The 17280-nt window shown below is 40.6% G+C and overlaps 1 protein-coding gene across 3 annotated transcripts in view; it reads right to left on the bottom strand.

The window, feature by feature from the left end:
* The window catches only part of ZFAT (zinc finger and AT-hook domain containing), a 129088-nt gene that overhangs the window by 60475 nt on the left and 51333 nt on the right, over positions 1–17280 (bottom strand). For all 3 annotated transcript variants that reach the window (XM_040588799.1, XM_040588798.1, XM_040588800.1), the window contains exons 3-4: positions 13634–13894; positions 137–310 (exon numbers count right to left, since the gene is read on the bottom strand). In XM_040588799.1, coding sequence (XP_040444733.1) covers positions 137–310; positions 13634–13894 — 435 coding nt within the window. The remainder of the gene's footprint in view (positions 1–136; positions 311–13633; positions 13895–17280) is intronic.

Genomic DNA, 17280 nt, shown 5'->3' with positions numbered 1-17280 from the left:
AAGTTAATCAAATCATACTAAATACTTTTCAGCTAATAAATACCCCAAGCAGTTAAGTCTTAGACCAGTGACTATTTTATACAGTGTTAGCATGGGCAAAACCAAATTTGATTATATAATCGGTGATTCTGATTACCTGGAATAGCTTCATGGGCTGTCAAAACCACACTTATAATAGGATTTTTAGCTCCTGAAACTTGTTCAGTCTCCTTAGTTGATGGTGTTTTCTCTGTTTTCTGAGCTCTGGACCTCTTTGGAGTTTTTTCTCGCTCATCTTCCTTCCTGTCAAGGTCAACGTCAGAATCATTACCTAAAGAGTAAACATCAAAAAGAATGTAACTATGTACAAAAGAAATGGGGTAACACAGTCACTACCACCACAAGAAAGAATTAGAAGAAATTAATGCTACTCTAGAAAGAAATACATGTAAACATAACAAGACGTGCTGGACAAATCCCTAAAAGGGAATATTTTCCCTCTATTTAATAAAACCAGTGTGATACTTACACAAAGAGAGAATACAGACAAAAAATTTAAAACTTTTCAAAGTTTTCTGAGCGTTTCTGGACCCTCAGAAACATTTGTGTTTCTAAATTATCTTGATATTATTGTGGATCTTATTGAAAATTCTACAAACTTTGTAGAATTTCTTATGATTTCACTATCAACGAAAAATTATTTTTCTCCTTTCCATATGTAATTGTTCTGATGACTTCAGGATTATTTCTTCTAGTACTGGATTCATTATCCATCTTATTTAATGGAAAGTCTTCAAACAGCCTCTCTGGATTAGGCTTTTTTCACCCACTGTTACTGTGAATCAATAGCCAGAAACACAATTTTCTTTCACAGAATTGATTCAGTAATTAAAATTCAAAATAGTACTTTGGTTCAAACTGTCTCCTGACGCATAACTCTTCATTTTGAAGGCCTGCACTTCTAAGTCATTCCCTAACTGCTGCTGTTCAGAGTGTCTTCAGTCTCTTAAGTTGGTTAACTTTTGGACCTGTTAACTAGAAAGCAATGCAATAGAAGTTAGAATGAAAAATCAATGATCAGCTAAGTTGTTCCGAGAAGCTATTTCTTTCTTAAAGCAAATGAGGAATTCCTCACTCAAATTCTAAAAATGAAATAATAAAAATGCTTGTATATAAAGAATTAGCAGCATAAAGAATAAAAACAGAGGCCTGTAAGTTTATACCAACAAAATTTCTTTATCTTAGATGAAGTGGTAGAAAATGCAGACTAGAGAAAATAAACTTGGCAAATTAAGGCATGCAAATGTTCCAGAGGTATTGAGTATGGAGAGCAAAAACCGATGGAAGAAAACTATAAATGAACCCAGTGAATTTTTTTGTTGTTGTTGGGGGTTTTTTTGTCTGTTTTGGTTTTTTGTTTGTTTGTTTTTGGTTTCCTCTGAATCTAAAGTAGCTGACGTGATCTCCAGAGTAAGTCATTCAATGTATATTCATAATGTGCTGTAGCTGCTCTACTGAGATAGGGAAAAATATATAAATTAAAAATGGTAACAGTAAAGCTGTAGTGTGTCTAGAGTTTATGACATGCAAATAGCAAAACAGTGGAAAGACATGCTATATGGAAATGGCTGTGGTTTAATTTCAGTAATATTTTGTTAATATTCATCTGAGATTCAAACAAGACTGTTCCCATGGTCTTACCCTTAATGAAACAAAGGGTTAAAGAGTACTGTCTGTTCCTTAAAAAAATGAAGGACACAAGCACAAACTAGAGTAGCATAGTTAGGACTGATCATGTAATTACCACCTGGATAAACTACAAGCTCTTCACCAGATACAAACCCAGAAGGAAACAAGGTATGTAGGAATTCGTTTAGATTTCTCAGGCATATTGAGGCAGAAGTATGTATACTAACAACGATTAATGACTTGATACTAATCTGTACATTTGAAATTCATATTTACAATACCAAGCATGAGCAACAATCACAGAGCAAACTGAGTTCACGCACTGTTAGCAAGCTATCTTTCTACGGAGTCATTAGCAACGTTTTTGCCCCAGCTTCCCATTTCGAGATGATACAAAATTATCTTGAGAGCCCTGCCCCTGCTTTTCAGTACCTCCTAATGATTTTTTCAATTTTGTTAGAGAAATTCCTTGATGTATGCCTCTTCTCAACTACCTTTTCCTCATTCGATTTCTATTATTTTGGAAAATATTGCTACTTTATAGGTATGAAGGTTCTCATCACATCCCCACTTAACTCCTTAATATAGTTGTAAATTACTGACTGATATTGAAACTATATAATTGTAACACCGACACTTCTCTGCAATACTTTAAAGGGATATTTGAATATAAGGAAAATATTTCTCTTTAAATTTCTCTTTAAATTCTTATATTGTCCCCTTCGACAAGAAACTGCTTCTGCAGTGTTTTCTTTTGGCATGATGAAGGAGCATGGGGGGAAACAAACACATTTTTCCACATTTCCTCAAGAAACAGCCTCTGTTAGTTTATTATCAACAATACAATGAATCATCACATATTTCACAGCAGGACCAGGTCAGACAACAGAAGAAAGTCTGCTCACAAAGAATCAGCATACACAAAGAATGTCAACTTTTCATTAAATTGTGTTTCCCTGAGGCTGCTTCACGTACTGCTACATAACAAATACAAATATTAACTGGGTTTATTACTCTGGTTTTGTTCAGTGGACAGCAAGAGTTAGTGATACTGTTGGGGGAGTTAAGATTTTATATACCTGTGGACAAAACTCCAAGTCATTTTTTGCATGTTTTAGCTAAAAGAAATCCAGAACTATAGATTGAAAGGAAAGCTGTGATAAGGACAACAGAATTTTTTCCATTTTCCTTGGGATCACACAATGAATTCCTAGTAGGCATACAAACAGAATCCAAGCACCCTACTCCTAAATTCTCCTTTCTAACTATGACAAAGTAAGAGTTTGTCAGTTTAATGAGGAACTAAAGTAGTTGAAACCAAACAACAAAGCCATTTTGTTGCCTTTTCATGCTCTTCATGTCAACCTGTTAACTCCATCAATTTTGAATACTGGAATTCTACTAGAAAAGGAAGAAAAGGAAGAAAAGGAAGAAAAGAAGAAGAGGAAGAGGAAGAAAAGGACAAAACACAGACTTTAGTTTGTTAGTGATCCACACTAATGATTAACTACTACCATAGTCACAAGCTAACAAATGTTTCACGCTGGTTTTCTTTCATAATGTGCCTCTATCAGGCAGATCAGTTTGCTAGCTCCTTTGCTTCAACCAAGGATAAGAGCTCTAGAAAAGAACAGACATGTTACAATAAATATAGTTCACTGTGACACCCTGCTTTCAACAGACATCCAAAAATGCTATTCAAAAAGATTTTAAAATTATATACAGAAATGAAAAATCAAAATATTTCTTTACTACAAAGTTGCTATTGCATATTCATAGAAAACTTGTACATGGATGCTAAGCATAAATACGAAGATTATACCCATGTGAAAATATTTTCTTTAAAACCCCAAAGCTGGTAAGTACTTCAAACAAAGGACTGAATCTCAATTTCCATCTTCTCAATACGAGCTGAGAACATCCAGCAGCTAACAGGAGGACTACACTCAGCGTCTGCAAAGATGCAAGGAAGGTATTGAGTGCCATGCAAATTACATTAATAGGAAAAAAAACCCCACCATACATATACTGGCCAAAAACAGGCAAGTGAGAAAATCCAACTTATTTGCTGATCATACATCTTCAATTAGCACTGAATAGTTGTATGAACCTTCTCAACACTCACAAGATAAAAAAAATTAAAAAATTGTCTCCTCTCTACCGAGTGGTCAACTCAAGTTTTGACACTTAAATGTGAAAATTTATTCACTAATCTGATGGACATTGATGACAGTAGCCCCATTCTTCCCCTTCTGGAGAAGGAACAAGCATCTTCCAGAAACTGTTTGTTGGTAAGGAGCTGGGACTGCACACATTGCCAATACTTTTTGCTACAAACATAACTATTTCATAGTCTATGTGTACCTGAAAGAGACTTTAAAAAAAAGCCAGAACCAACGTTCCCCAGCAAATCACCAAACAAAAAAAAAATCTTAACTCCCAATGACAGCTGCTTTCTTCCTGAACTGTCTCTATACCGAAAAACCCTGAACTAGAAGGTGTGCTTTAAGGAAGGATTAAGAGGGAGACAAAAGCACATTTTAATGAAAAACAAGAGCTTCAACTTTGACCACAGGGCTCAGATTGTCTTTCCATAATATGGTAGCATATCATGAGTAATTTAGTTGTCTTCTTGGAAAAAAATTGTCAAAGTGTTTTGTCTCTCACAGCTAGGACAACCTGTACAATGTAACAGTTCTTGTTGAATTATAAAGGAACACCCACAAGTGATTTTTAAGATGGTTTATCAGAAAATTGAGTATATGCAATTTAGCATAGATAAGCAAAGTTTCTCCAAGCAGTAATGCTTGCTCCTAAACAGATTTATTTACACAAACTGCCTCACTTTGCATCTCCCTTGCTAAGCAGTCAGCTTAGCACTTTGTCAGCTGACTTTGATTCAACAGACAAATAAACTGACCTCCCCTACCTAGCTACAGGCATTTTAAATGCCTGTTTCTGTTTGTGCAAGAAATACAGCACCATGCCTGTGCCTTCTAACACATCTAAGAAATGGTCATGTCTGTGTTGACAAGTAAAGCTACTGTCAACTCTGAATCAATCGCTGCTTGCAGACTCCTGTCAAACTGGATTGTTCATCTGTCCCATGATTTTATTTCAGTCATTAATTGAAGGTATTGCTCTCTACATTCATAACTGGATGCACAACATTCTGCAAGCACAGCTACACATCCTCAACTGGCACGTTTTTAAACTACTATTCATTCAAATTACTATTTTTTTATACCCTACAAGATGTCGGTATTTCATAGTAGCAAGAGAGCAGCTTGGAAAAAAAAGTAAACTGGCCATTCAAAATGAACACATGAAATCGGTCCTCCTGCACAAATTGACATACAACTCACGGAAAGAATTCATTCAAATCAGAATCTAACTGAATGGCAAAACCATTTTAAACTAAGGCCAAAAGTGCCATCTTTAAGAATTATGCAGGCTCCCAATTCAGTAGGAATGAATGGTTCACTCCAGAGAAGAGAACCTGTCCACTGCTGTAATCTGTCTTCCACCCAAATCCCATTCCCCAGCCATCAAATGTCCTCCCTTCTATCTGTCAGCGATTCAGCTATGCTGTGGTGTGGGAGAGGGATGGTGGTTAAAATAATTACCTGTTGCCTGCCTCCCAAAACAACTGACCTTAGAGGCAGCTGCTGGGGAACTGCTTCAATCCAGCACCAGCCAAAAGCCTTGAACCCATCCCGCCCCAGCGGCAGAGGCTGAAGCAGCCCTGTTTTCTGGCTGGGGGCAGACACAGTAAAGACACATGGCTGTCCAGGAGCAACCTCAACACCTCCAGTTTTGTCTTCCGATAAAGAGAATGGATGGCAGCACCACCACCAGCCAGATCCAAATCATTAGTCAAAAACATTAATTTGTTTTAACCAAATAAAAATAAATAGGTGTAGACACAGCTCTGCTTGAATCACAGCAACTTTCCTAAGCAAGTTTGCCCCCTCCTGAAGAGAGCATGTACTGAGAGGGGGGGGGGGGGTAAGAGATAGGGTAGAGTTTAACAATTGTAATAGTCTGTTTAGCTGTTTAGGGTAAAAGTTGTAAAATTTAAGCTGTTTGCCAAATCTTACACGGTTTGCTTGGGTACTGTGATAAGGTGTACGGGAGTAAAGGGCTTCATGACCATATAAGTCCAAAGAAAGATTACAACCTTGCAAGAACAAGCCAAAGCTGGTTCTGCGGTTTGGACAAAGAGCAGGACGTTACTGAGCCTGCGCCAGATGTGGGGGTCACGAGGAAGACTCACCTGCCTTCATCCTCAGGACCCCTGACGACCACCACCGGGGGACACTGCGCAAACTCAGTCGGGAGAGAGAGATGGAAATGACTTGCAGAACTAATTTTAATACAAAGCGGGGATAGGTAATGCATATGTCTAGGCGTATTACATCATATTATGAATATGTAATGAGTTGTCTTATAAAAACAGAGCAAGTTTTCGTATCAGGCGCGCACGGTTTTGGCGGGACTACTCCCCCGTGCTGCCCAGCGCTGAATAAACATACCTACTTTACAATCTTACTGATTGTGGAGTCTGCGTTCCGCACGTCAGTACAATTCGGATTTGTAAGCACAACAGACATATTTTAATTCTGTGCTGTATTGGGTTTCCATGGCAAGGTTTTGGTAGTTGGGGGGTAGTAGTTAGGGGGTGTGGTACAGGGGGGGGCTTCTGTGAGAAGCTGCCAGAAGCTTCCCTGTGTCACACGGGGCCAGTTCCAGCCACTGTGAGATGGACCCGCCGCTGGGATGGACACGCGGCTGGGATGGACACACGGCTGGGATGGACACACGGCTGGGATGGACCCAACGCTGCAGGATGGCCCCGCGGCCGGCCCAGGCCGAGCCCCTCAGCGCCGGCGGCAGCGCCTCTGAGAGACCGTATTGAAGAAGCGGGAACAACCCGCACAGCAACGTGCAGCGGGAGAGGAGCGGGATGTGCGGGAGCCGCGGCCCTGCAGCCCCCGGGCAGCGCCGGAGGGGCCGGAGCCGCTCCCGGCCCGGAGCAGAGATTCCCCCCCGGCCCACGGCGCCCCCGGCCCGCGGAGCCCCCGGGGGAGCGGCTCCCCCCCCGCAGCCCGGGCAGGGCCCCCCCCCGGGGCAGGGGGTGCCCGCAGGGGGCCGTGACCCGCGGGCAGCGGCGCCGGGGCGGCTCCGGGCAGGGCCCGTGGCCCCGCGGGGAGGAGCCCGGGCCGGGGCCGGGCTGGGGCAGGGCCTGTGCCCCCGGGGGCGGGGGGGCTGGGGCCGGCCGGGCCGGGGGGGCTGCGCCCGCGGGGGGGGACGCGCTGCGGCAGGGAGAGAGAGGAAGGAGGAGCGGGGGAGACGAGGAGCGATGAGCTGAGCGCGGCCCTCGCTGCCCAGAGCCCTGCGCTGCTGCTGGGAGGGGGCAGGGACGGGCAGGAGCCGAGCTGCGCCCGGGGAGAAGGGAGCGCTGCGGGAGGGGCTTTAAGGTTCGGCTTTATTTCTCACCGGCCCGCTCTGACTGTCCCCGGGGCAGAGCTGGGTTTTGCCTGTGCCGGTCACTGGGGAGCGATCTCTCCCTGCCCCCACCCCGACCCACGGGCCTGTCGTTCCATTCTCTCCCCCCTGCCCGGCTGAGGAGGGCAGGGACAGAGCGGGCAGGGGGGCACCTGCCCCCCGGCATGGCCAGCCCGCCGCAGGTGCAAAAAAGTAACACTTTTTCGTGCTGTTTTAGTGAATTGGCTCACAAGGTGAAGGTAATCATTATGCATCAAACGATTTAATTCGATGCACAGAAGAAGTCAGTAACCAGTAAGGCTTGGTGACTCCTGAAAGAGTGGAGAACTACCAACGCGATTCCGACCTCTGGGAGGTCAGTGTGGATCACTGATCACGCAAGCAGAGAGCAGCAAAGCCCTGTTATATCCACCAGTTTTTCCTCTGACCAATATATACTGCAGGTTCAATAGAGTTCTGTAGTGTTTTATTCATTTTAATTTTAAATGTCCAATTTGATAAGGATTTCAACACTCCCTTTGTGGATCTATAAAAGGCAGCAAAACATTTTATCAATTGGAAACCTTTCCTAATACTGTATCTGCAGCTCAAATCATGTATTATTTTTCTCTCAATAAAGAATATCACATGGAATATCAATATATTTTTCCATTATTTATATGTTTAGCATACTTTAGCAACAACTAAAAATTAGTGTGTCATCAGCATTATTTTGGTCACAAATCAAAAACACCACATCAGGGGAAAAAAAGAGAATTCAGGGAAAAAAACAATTTACTACCTTTGGAAGAAGGGGCAAGCAACTCTAGAGGACTATAAGGATGTCATTAGTTATGCAGGGAGAAAATTAGAAAGGTGAAAGCCCAGCTAGAACTTAAGCTGGCTACTGCCATAAAAGAACAAAAATGTTTTTACAAATACATTAGAAACAAAAGGAGGGCCAAGGATAATCTCCATCCGTTATTGATTGTGGTGGGGAACATTCCCACAAAGGATGTGGAAAAGGCTGAGGTCCAGATGCCTTCTTTGTCTCAGTCTTTAATAGCAGGACCAGTTACTGTCAGGGTACTCAGCCCCCTGTGTTTGAGGACAGGGACAGGGAGGAGCAGAATGAAGTCCCCACAGTCCAGGAGGGAACAATAAGTGACCTGCTGCTCCACTTAGACACGCACAAGTCAATGGGGCCAGATGGGATCCACCTGAGCATACTGAGGGAGCTGACAGAAGAGCTTACCAAGTTGCTCTCCATCATTTATCAGCAGTCTTACCTAACTGTAGAGGTCCCAGAGGCTGGAGGTCAGCCAATGTGATGCCCGTCTACGAGAAGGGTTGGAAGGAGGATCTGGGGAACTACAGGCCTGTCAGCCTGACCTCAGTGCCAGGCAAGGTTATGGAGCAGATCATCCTGAGCATCATACAGGACAGCCAGGGTTTCAGGCCCAGCCAACGTGGGTTTATAAAAGGCAAGTCCTTCTTGACAAACCTGATCTCCTTCTATGACAAGGTGACCCACTTCCTGGATGAGGGAAAGGCTGTGGATGTTGTCGACCTGGACCTCAGTAAAGCCTTTGACACCATCTCCCACAGCATCTCCTGGAGACACTGGCAGCTCATGGCTCGGATGGGTGTGCTCTGTGCTGGGTTAAAAGCTGGCTGGATGGCCGAGCCCAAAGAGGGGTGGTGGATGGAGTTACATCCAGCTGGTGGCCGGTCACAGGTGGTGTGCCCCAGGGCTCAGTACTGGGGCCAGTCCTGGTTAATGTCTTTATCGATGATCTGGACAGGGGCATTGAGTGCACCCTCAGGACATTTGCAGACAACACCAAGCTGGACAGGAGTGTTGACCTGCTTGAGGGTAGGAAGGCTCTGCAGAGGGACCTGGACTGGCTGGACTGATGGGCCAATGCCAACTGTATGAAATTCAACAAGCAGAAGTGCCAGGTCCTGCACTCGGATGCCCAGGTGGCCAAGGAGGCCAATGGCATCCTGGCCTGTATCAGAGACAGTGTGGCCAGCAGGACTGGGGCAGTAAATGTCCCCCTGTACTGGGCACTGGTGAGGCCACACCTCAAATACTGTGTTCAGTTTTGGGGCCCTCACTTCAACAAAGAAATTGAGGTGCTGGAGCGTGTGCCAGAGAAGAGCAGCAAAGCTGGTGCAGGGTCTGGAGCACAGGTCTCCTGAGGAGAAGCTGAGGGAACTGGGGTTGTTCAGTCTGGAGAAAAGGAGGCTCAGGAGGGACCTTATTGATCCTTACAGCTACCTGACAGGGGGCTGTAGGCAGGTGGGGGTCGGTCTCTTCTCCCAGGTAACAGCCAACGGGACAAGAGAAAATGGACCCAAGTTGCCCCAGGGGAGGTTTAGATTGGATATTAGGAAAAATTCCTTCACTGAAAGGGTGGTCAAGCACTGGAACAGGCTGCCCAGGGAGGTGGTGGAATCACCATCCCTGGAAGCATTCAAAAAATGTGCTTAGAGATATGGTTTAGTGGTAGACTTGGCAGTCCTGGGTTAATGGTTGGACTTGATGATCTCAAAGGCCTTTTCCAAGCTCAATGACTCTATGATTCTATGAGCTGCTACAAAGAAAATTAACTCCATCCCAGCCAGATCCAGTGCAAAGTGAAAACATTCTTGATTTTTAATCCGTTGTCCATTTAGTGCTAAACTTTGCAACAAATTAAATAACATGAGAAAGCAGTAAAAAAAAATACTACAGAAAAATCTCAGAAGCATTAGAAAACCAGATAAAAGTATTTTCAAGTTGGAAAGACATGGATAAAAATGGGGGAAAAAACAACCCTTATGTATTAGGCAAGAGGTCAACGCCTACGACTGAAGAACTTGCAGTCAAAGCTTCTTATGATTTTTAGCTACTTTTAACTACTGTGTCTGAAATGCAAGAGAAGATAACGTACCTCTGGAAGGTTCAGAGATCCTCAGTAAAATTCTCCATTTAGCTCTAAGAACTTCAGTAATAGAGAAATCTCATTGAAATAGAAATTTCAGTGCTCTTTCCCTCACATACACCAAAATAAGTGTGATTTCAAGATGGTTTTGTCTCGGGAATAGTTTACACTAGAAAATGTTATTATCAACCACATCTGCTTAAGTAACTGAAGTATTTGTTGAAAATTATAAACACACAAAAACACAGACACAAAATAAATATCCAGTGTAAACTGCAATACTATGTGCTGAGTCAGCTACACCACTATCTGTGTATGATACACTTAAGATTCAACTCCATTTGAGGACAATGAAGCTACGGAAAGGTCTTTCAATAATCAGTAACTGGTGACAGAATAACTTGGAATTAAACAAGATTAAGGCTCCCACACGCTACGTTTCTAAATGGCCATTATAGACAGAGCTCTAGTTAACACAGTCAACGAGGCCTAGAAGCAATGCAGCTAACCCTGTGTGGCTCCACAGGCTCCCCCTAAAGCACTGACTTGATCTTTCCTGGGTGTAATTACAGCTTAGAAAATCTCGTGCATAAACACATATGCAGACAGGTGCTAGTCTGAAACATACTCCTACCTACAGTGACAATAAACGCAAAACAAAGCACATACACAAAAAAGTTTACGATAAACCAATGGGCTCTAAACTGACTCTTAAGCAACAGGAAAGATCTGACTGTCTTTCTAAATAGTTCCCTGAAAATGTAAGTTCAATACTCAGCAGTAGTCAGAAAAATCAAACATAATCTGAGGAATCATTAAGAAGAGAACAGAACAGAAAAAAAAAATAATAAAAATTCATGCCATGGTATAAACCAGGGATGCCTTTGTGTATTGAACACCACCTATAGTTTTGGTCCTCCATCTCAAAACAGTTACAGCAGAGCTGCTGAGAAGAATAAGCCTGACCAGATGTGTAAGCAATTTCCATATAGTCTAGTTAGTCTGTTAGTTACAACTCAGACAGGATAAGAATAATCTAAATGCAAATATGAAGATTTCTAAATCATAAACCTTACGCAAGAGGTTATACAGAACTATTATTCCCCAATGGAATGAGCAGCATCGGGTTTAAGAAACGAGCAGAAGTACTATTTCACAGACTATGTACTAATGCTCTTAAACTCATTAACACAGAACATACTGAAAACTTGAAGACCGGACAGCTTTGTAATGCACTTAGAAAAATTAATGAGTTTAACAGCTTTCAGTTGCTAACGATATGGGTGAAACCTCTAGTTCAGGGACTCTGACACCAACTTTGAAAACTAAGAATCTTGGTGCATTTGGGTAAGAATTTTTTTTTTTTATTATTTTTATATCATTAGAAGGTCCTCATGAAAATACACAAACAAATAAAACCACATTTGTCATTTAATTCTTTGCTTGTCTTTTCAAGTTTAGACTTTTCTTGTTCACATTTCGAAGGATAACCCATCATCCTCAAAACTTTCTTCATAATGAAAATTGAATCCGATAGCAATTCAACACCAAGAGCTCAAATTTTAAAGAACATGTTTCCTGAGCTGGTAAAGCGACACAAGTATGGCAAACAGTCCTAGGCACAGACCATATTGTTCTTGTCCACCCCTCACAAAGTTTTGAGCTACTCAATGTAACCACATTTTCTTAAAGGATAATAATAATTCACAAGCTAGTTTCATCTACGTATTCAGAAATTGAAAAGTTGTCCCAAAGCGGTTCATATGGCAAAGCCAAAAGTGAAAAGTTTTCCTGTGATGGTTCAGTAATCAGTAGCTGGCTGAAGACTGAATTTCTCAGATGTATTCAAGGAAGAATTATCCCCTCAGGATCAAACCAGCCCCCAACACCTTCAATGTCTGCAGTCAAAGCAGGAAGCTTTGGGCTGGAGACAATCCAGCTGCACCAGTCACCAACAACTAGAAGCCTTTGTTATTTGCTGCTGCTCAAGAATAACTTACTTTGTTTGATAGGTTTGCTTTTGCCAGACAATAAATAAATGTTTAATCTGTCCAAAATTGAGGCTATTTTGTTTTCAAAGAAGGAAAAGGACAAACAACTTCCTTTGAAAAATCTGCCAGTGCGTTTTATACCAAAACTGATCAAGATAAGATTTAGGAGCACTAAGCTGAAAGATCAAGAACAGTTAATTTGAGCTTATTCTCTGATCTGAGATTTTATTTAAAAAAAAAATTAGAAAAGGCAACATTGCCGCCAAAATAATGCAAATATTAACACCATACCTAGTACATACAAACCACAAAGGGCATGGATACTTGTGATGTCAGAGATGAGACAGCTGGAATAAAGGTCACTATGTACACTTGAAAAATCCTACCACTGACGATAGTTAAAAAAATAACCAGGTACTTTATCAAAACAAGTTTCTGTGCTCTGTCAACATATTGAAAGCCCATTTTAAATAGTTTTTGCCACAGAACTCTACATCTCACTGAAAGTAAAATAGTCATAGTAGTTGTGTATCATGGCAACAGACTGGACACAAAAGGCTAACAGAAAACTGGAGGAAATTCAAGGGCAAATTCTGTCTACAAGTAGAAGGAACAGGATATCATGCTAAGAAACTAGGCAAAAGCAAAAGTCTAATTTTGACGCAAACATAAAACTCAGATAATTTGGACAAATTTATTCCTTTGTATGCATACTGACATTCCCTTTGAGCAAAGTTAAATAGGCAGTTGGACTAGATGACCTAGTCTATAGTCTAGTCTAAATGAATATTCACCGTTGTCTTTTTAAACAGGCTTCCTAGAGAGGTGGTCGGTGCCCCAAGCCTGTCAGTGTTCCAGAGGCATTTGGACAGTGCCCTTAACAACGTGCTTTAACTTTTGGTCAGCCCTGAAGTAGTCAGGCAGTTGGACTAGATGATCACTGTAGGTGCCTTTCAAATGAAGGACCTATGTTCTGTTTTATTCTGTTCTATTCTAAAACTTTTGGGAGGCTGAATATATTCAAAGCAATCTTAAAGCTAAATTTAAACAATGAACTCTCATTCTCCAATGAGTCATTCACATAAAGTTTTGTAAAATAGAAGAGGTAAGTGTGGCATTACTTTTTATACAGTAAAACGAGCCATCTGGAAAAGCAGTCTTTAAATCTATTAAAAGAACAGGACAGAATTCAGGTTTTCCAAGTCACAGGACAGAAACACCTCCACAGAGCCATCCTTCCTCACCAATGCGTGATACTGACCTATGTGGCCAGTACCGCCTCTCACTGGAAAACTGTAACCCTCTTTGTGAGAAACAGAACAGTTGCTTACACAGAAGAAGCATTTCAGGGAGTTTAGAACAATCATTAGTGCAATAAACATCTTGACCTTTTTGAAAATTAAAATACCTTTTCTGACTTTATTCTGTTTTGCTTCAACATGCTTTTTCTGTTAAAAGAAACAGGCAATTACATTACATTTAAAATTAACTCTGATGATTACAAGTCATTATCAATCAGGTCACAGGATGGAAACACACTTTCCATTAGTTTCTTACCTCCATCTCCTTCTTCCTCTCCTTCATTTAAAACAATAATGCAGATATGTTTCCTCAGCTGACGTGTGTTGGAGAACTTCCGATTGCATTTCTTACATTCCAAGCTGCCTGGTGAGACTTCAGACAGTTCCAGTCCTTCTTCTGTCCCAGGTGGAGTTTCTTCACTTGGAACAGGGTTATTTTCTGCCACATCTTCATCCACACAAAACTTCTTAGTAGACCCTTTTGGTCTGCCTCTTTTCCTCTTCACTACAAGAAGATCTAGAAAAGATAGCTAAAGTTAAAAAGAAGCTATAATTAAATTCCACAGCTAATTTGCCAATATTCACCTGATCTTTGAAAAACAGGAATATTAAAAGAAGTTCAAGAGCCTACATCCCTAAAGCTTAAAAAACCGTCAGCTTCACATAAACTTGTTTTTAAGGAGGGATATTTGCTGGCATTTCTGCTAGCTGCAAAGCAACAACATTTGTGTTACTGAGATTGGCAGATGTCAAAGTGCCATAGTTTTACAGAAGTTACACTGCAAGCACCCTTTTTGATTGTTGTATAACTGTATCAGCAGGCATATTCTACAAAGTTGCTCTGCTGTGTTCTGACACTCTGAAAAAGCCTTTTAAATTTAAATCACTCTCAATGAAATTGCTGAAGTATTGAGATGTCTTCAGAGAAAAATGTTCTATTTTTTAAAAACAAAAGTTCATTGTTCTTTTAATAAATTGAAAAATCACTCTCTTAACATTTCCTGTGATTCTTTATTGTTAGCACTTCCTAGCCAGAAGTCGGTATAAAAAATTGTCCGCAACAAATAAACTCCAGAAGTCATGCAAAAAATGTTTCCTTGATGAGTATTTCAAGCAATTAAAACCAGAAGTCATCCACAATTCTTAACAAATCCAACTTAACTTTCCATTTCCATATTTTTGTAGAGGAGACACTGATAAAATCAATGAGATATAGTGAACACAGAATGCATAACAACATAAAAAGGTCACACTCTCATCTCCTGCTTAAGACTTCCCTCTTTACTGCTGCAGTTATTTCAAAAATTTGCTATCATCTGCTCACAGCTGTAACTGTTGACTCCACTGACCAAACCGATTAGATCCCAAGAAAACTTTCAGTCAACAAAAGTAGATACCAAGAGGGAAGGGGGGAAACTTCCAGATAGTGATCAAGTTATTGTAGGAGATTTCACCCTAGCTTAGTTTAATACAATGAAAAGGATCAGTCTCTACCAGTCTTTATCCTTCTTGTTAATCTCAGGGTTGCTTGCTTGTTTTTTACCTCTTTACACTGTGCTTCTCGAGGAATTATCCAATTGTTATTGGACAGATTTTAGTTATTTACTTTGAACTCGCTCTTCTGCAAGAAACTGTTGGTTCACAAACAGCACAGCATGGTAGCATTTAAATATTTTTTTTGAGTCTGAGCAGACATCTGGTGATGTCTATCTACTCCGCGTAGAGGGAAAAATCAGTGTGTATCAAAAAGAGCTTGCCTGATGGTGTATGGAGACATGGGACAGAGTCAGGCTTCTTCCAAGCTTTTAGGATTCATTTTATCTACTGTTAGACACTTGAGCGCTCAAATTAGTTAATATTTGTCTTCTATATTGAAGGAACAGAGAAACTACTCTTCAGAGTACAGTTCAGATTCACATAAGACCTGAATCATCTCTGGATCCCAGGGTGACTAGCATCCCAGTTTAAGCACCTTCAGTTACGTGCAGTGAATTCCAACTTTGAGAATTAAAAGGTAATAGAGCCTGATATCCAGGAGTATAATGTACATTAAAATGTGCTAAGTGAAACAGAACAGGTACAAAGCATCTGTCAGCCATCATCTTTGTAATGTCAGAGAGAAACAAAGGACTGGCACATACAAAAATTTTGCCGAGAACTCTGTTTTTAATGCTCAGGAAAAAAACAAGCAAAGTTAAATGTGCATGTTTCAGCTTACGGTAGTCACAGCAAAGAAGTCCCTGAAAATTTTCTTACATCAAAATATTTCCAAATCTTGAGACTTGTTCAAAAATAAAAAATAAAATTCTTCTCAGAACTTCATGCTTTTACTATTGGCTTGGGTTTTCTTTGTTTGGGGGGGTGGGGTGGGTTTTAGTTGCACAGCACAGATGGGAGAATTATGAAATATGTCTTCTGGGTTATAAGAAAGAATTAAGCAACTGTTGCAGTTCCACAGGCTTGAAAGTATCTTGAGATTACTCAAGCTAAAACAGACTGACAGTACTACATATAAATTGTGCCTCTTATGAGAAACAACTTACATTTCTCCTGCTCCTGCTCCAGAAACTTTCACCAAAACCAGTGCATATCAAGAATAAAGATAAAGAGCTGTCTGAAGCTTTTTATCAACTATTTATCAGTATAGTCTACCTTCTGCCTGATAAACTGAGACTGACAATGTAAAAGTCTGAAAAATCATGAAAGGAGAGAATATAAAAAAAATCCCAAACCTCAAATAAATTTTCAAGTACATGTGCCAAAAGACCTTACTAAATTGGTTGACTTAGAGCATATGGAAAAATGAATGACCTCAAGGAATCTTAAGGGAAGATGATGCAAGAGAACAGGAGGTGGTGACAGCATCTTATTCAAAATCTGTTCAACATTTCCCTTAAGTATACTAGACAAAAAAAACCCTACATACAGAGACTCATAGCTTTAAGTTAATCATGTAATTAATATCAAGTGAAAAAGAAAGCATTCTATTACAGGAGCAACTGAATACTTATCTGCTCAAATATAATTTAATAAGAACACTAAAAGCCTCATTATAAATAGGAAAAAAGCAACCCTTTCACTTAAGTTTTTGCAGCCCTCCATCAGCAGTGTTCTGAATTTCTGTGCTACTGCACTCCAGTAAAGGTAGTTTTGTCAATTATGAGCCAAAAAGAGGGGTGATTTTAGTGCTCTCAAAACTGCTCTTTGCTACCATTCATGTTATTTTGATATTCATCAATTGCAGCAATCAATATTTGGTGCCTTGAGTTAAAAGAAATTAACATGCAATTAAAATAAGCAAACAAACAACATTTATCTTCATGTCAACCTGTAAAATGGTCAGAGTTTGCCAATGTGTCAAACACACTATGAGGAATACAGATGTGGATATTATCCAGGTTACTATCAAGTAATTAAATCCCAGGATCAAAAAAGTGAATGCAACCACCATATTCTCTGCTATGATATTCTTTTCATTCTTTTACAATGCGATCATCAGATTACCCAAGTAAAAGCAATTAAGTAGAATCAGGTAAAAGACATATACTACTTCTTGACTGTTTTAATGTATACATAACGAAAAGAAGAACAGCACTTTCATATTAAGACAGAAATTGAAACAGAAATTTGTATACAAGTGGAAATGTGAAAACTGCTCCTTTAGAAGTCTGGTGGTAGATTCTCTTCTGTGGCCTACAAAATTGAAGTTCTTATCACTGTGGCTACTAATAGTGTGGCAAACATCTAAAGAATGTGTAAATTTTAAAAATGTTTGTAAATGAGCCTACCAGTAGGAGAATTTGCAGCAGTTTTCAAAGATTTAAGAAGTGGGTTTAAATTCTCAAAGATTTAAGAAGCGGCAAGCACTGGGTAGCAACATACCAGCGACATAAGCCTGGGTAC

Source organism: Falco naumanni, chromosome 3 (genome assembly GCF_017639655.2).
Source record: "Falco naumanni isolate bFalNau1 chromosome 3, bFalNau1.pat, whole genome shotgun sequence".
In the NCBI taxonomy this organism is placed as follows: Eukaryota; Metazoa; Chordata; class Aves; order Falconiformes; family Falconidae; genus Falco; species Falco naumanni.
The sequence above is the reverse complement of the archived record's forward strand: the minus strand, read 5'-3'. Positions and strand labels throughout refer to the sequence as shown.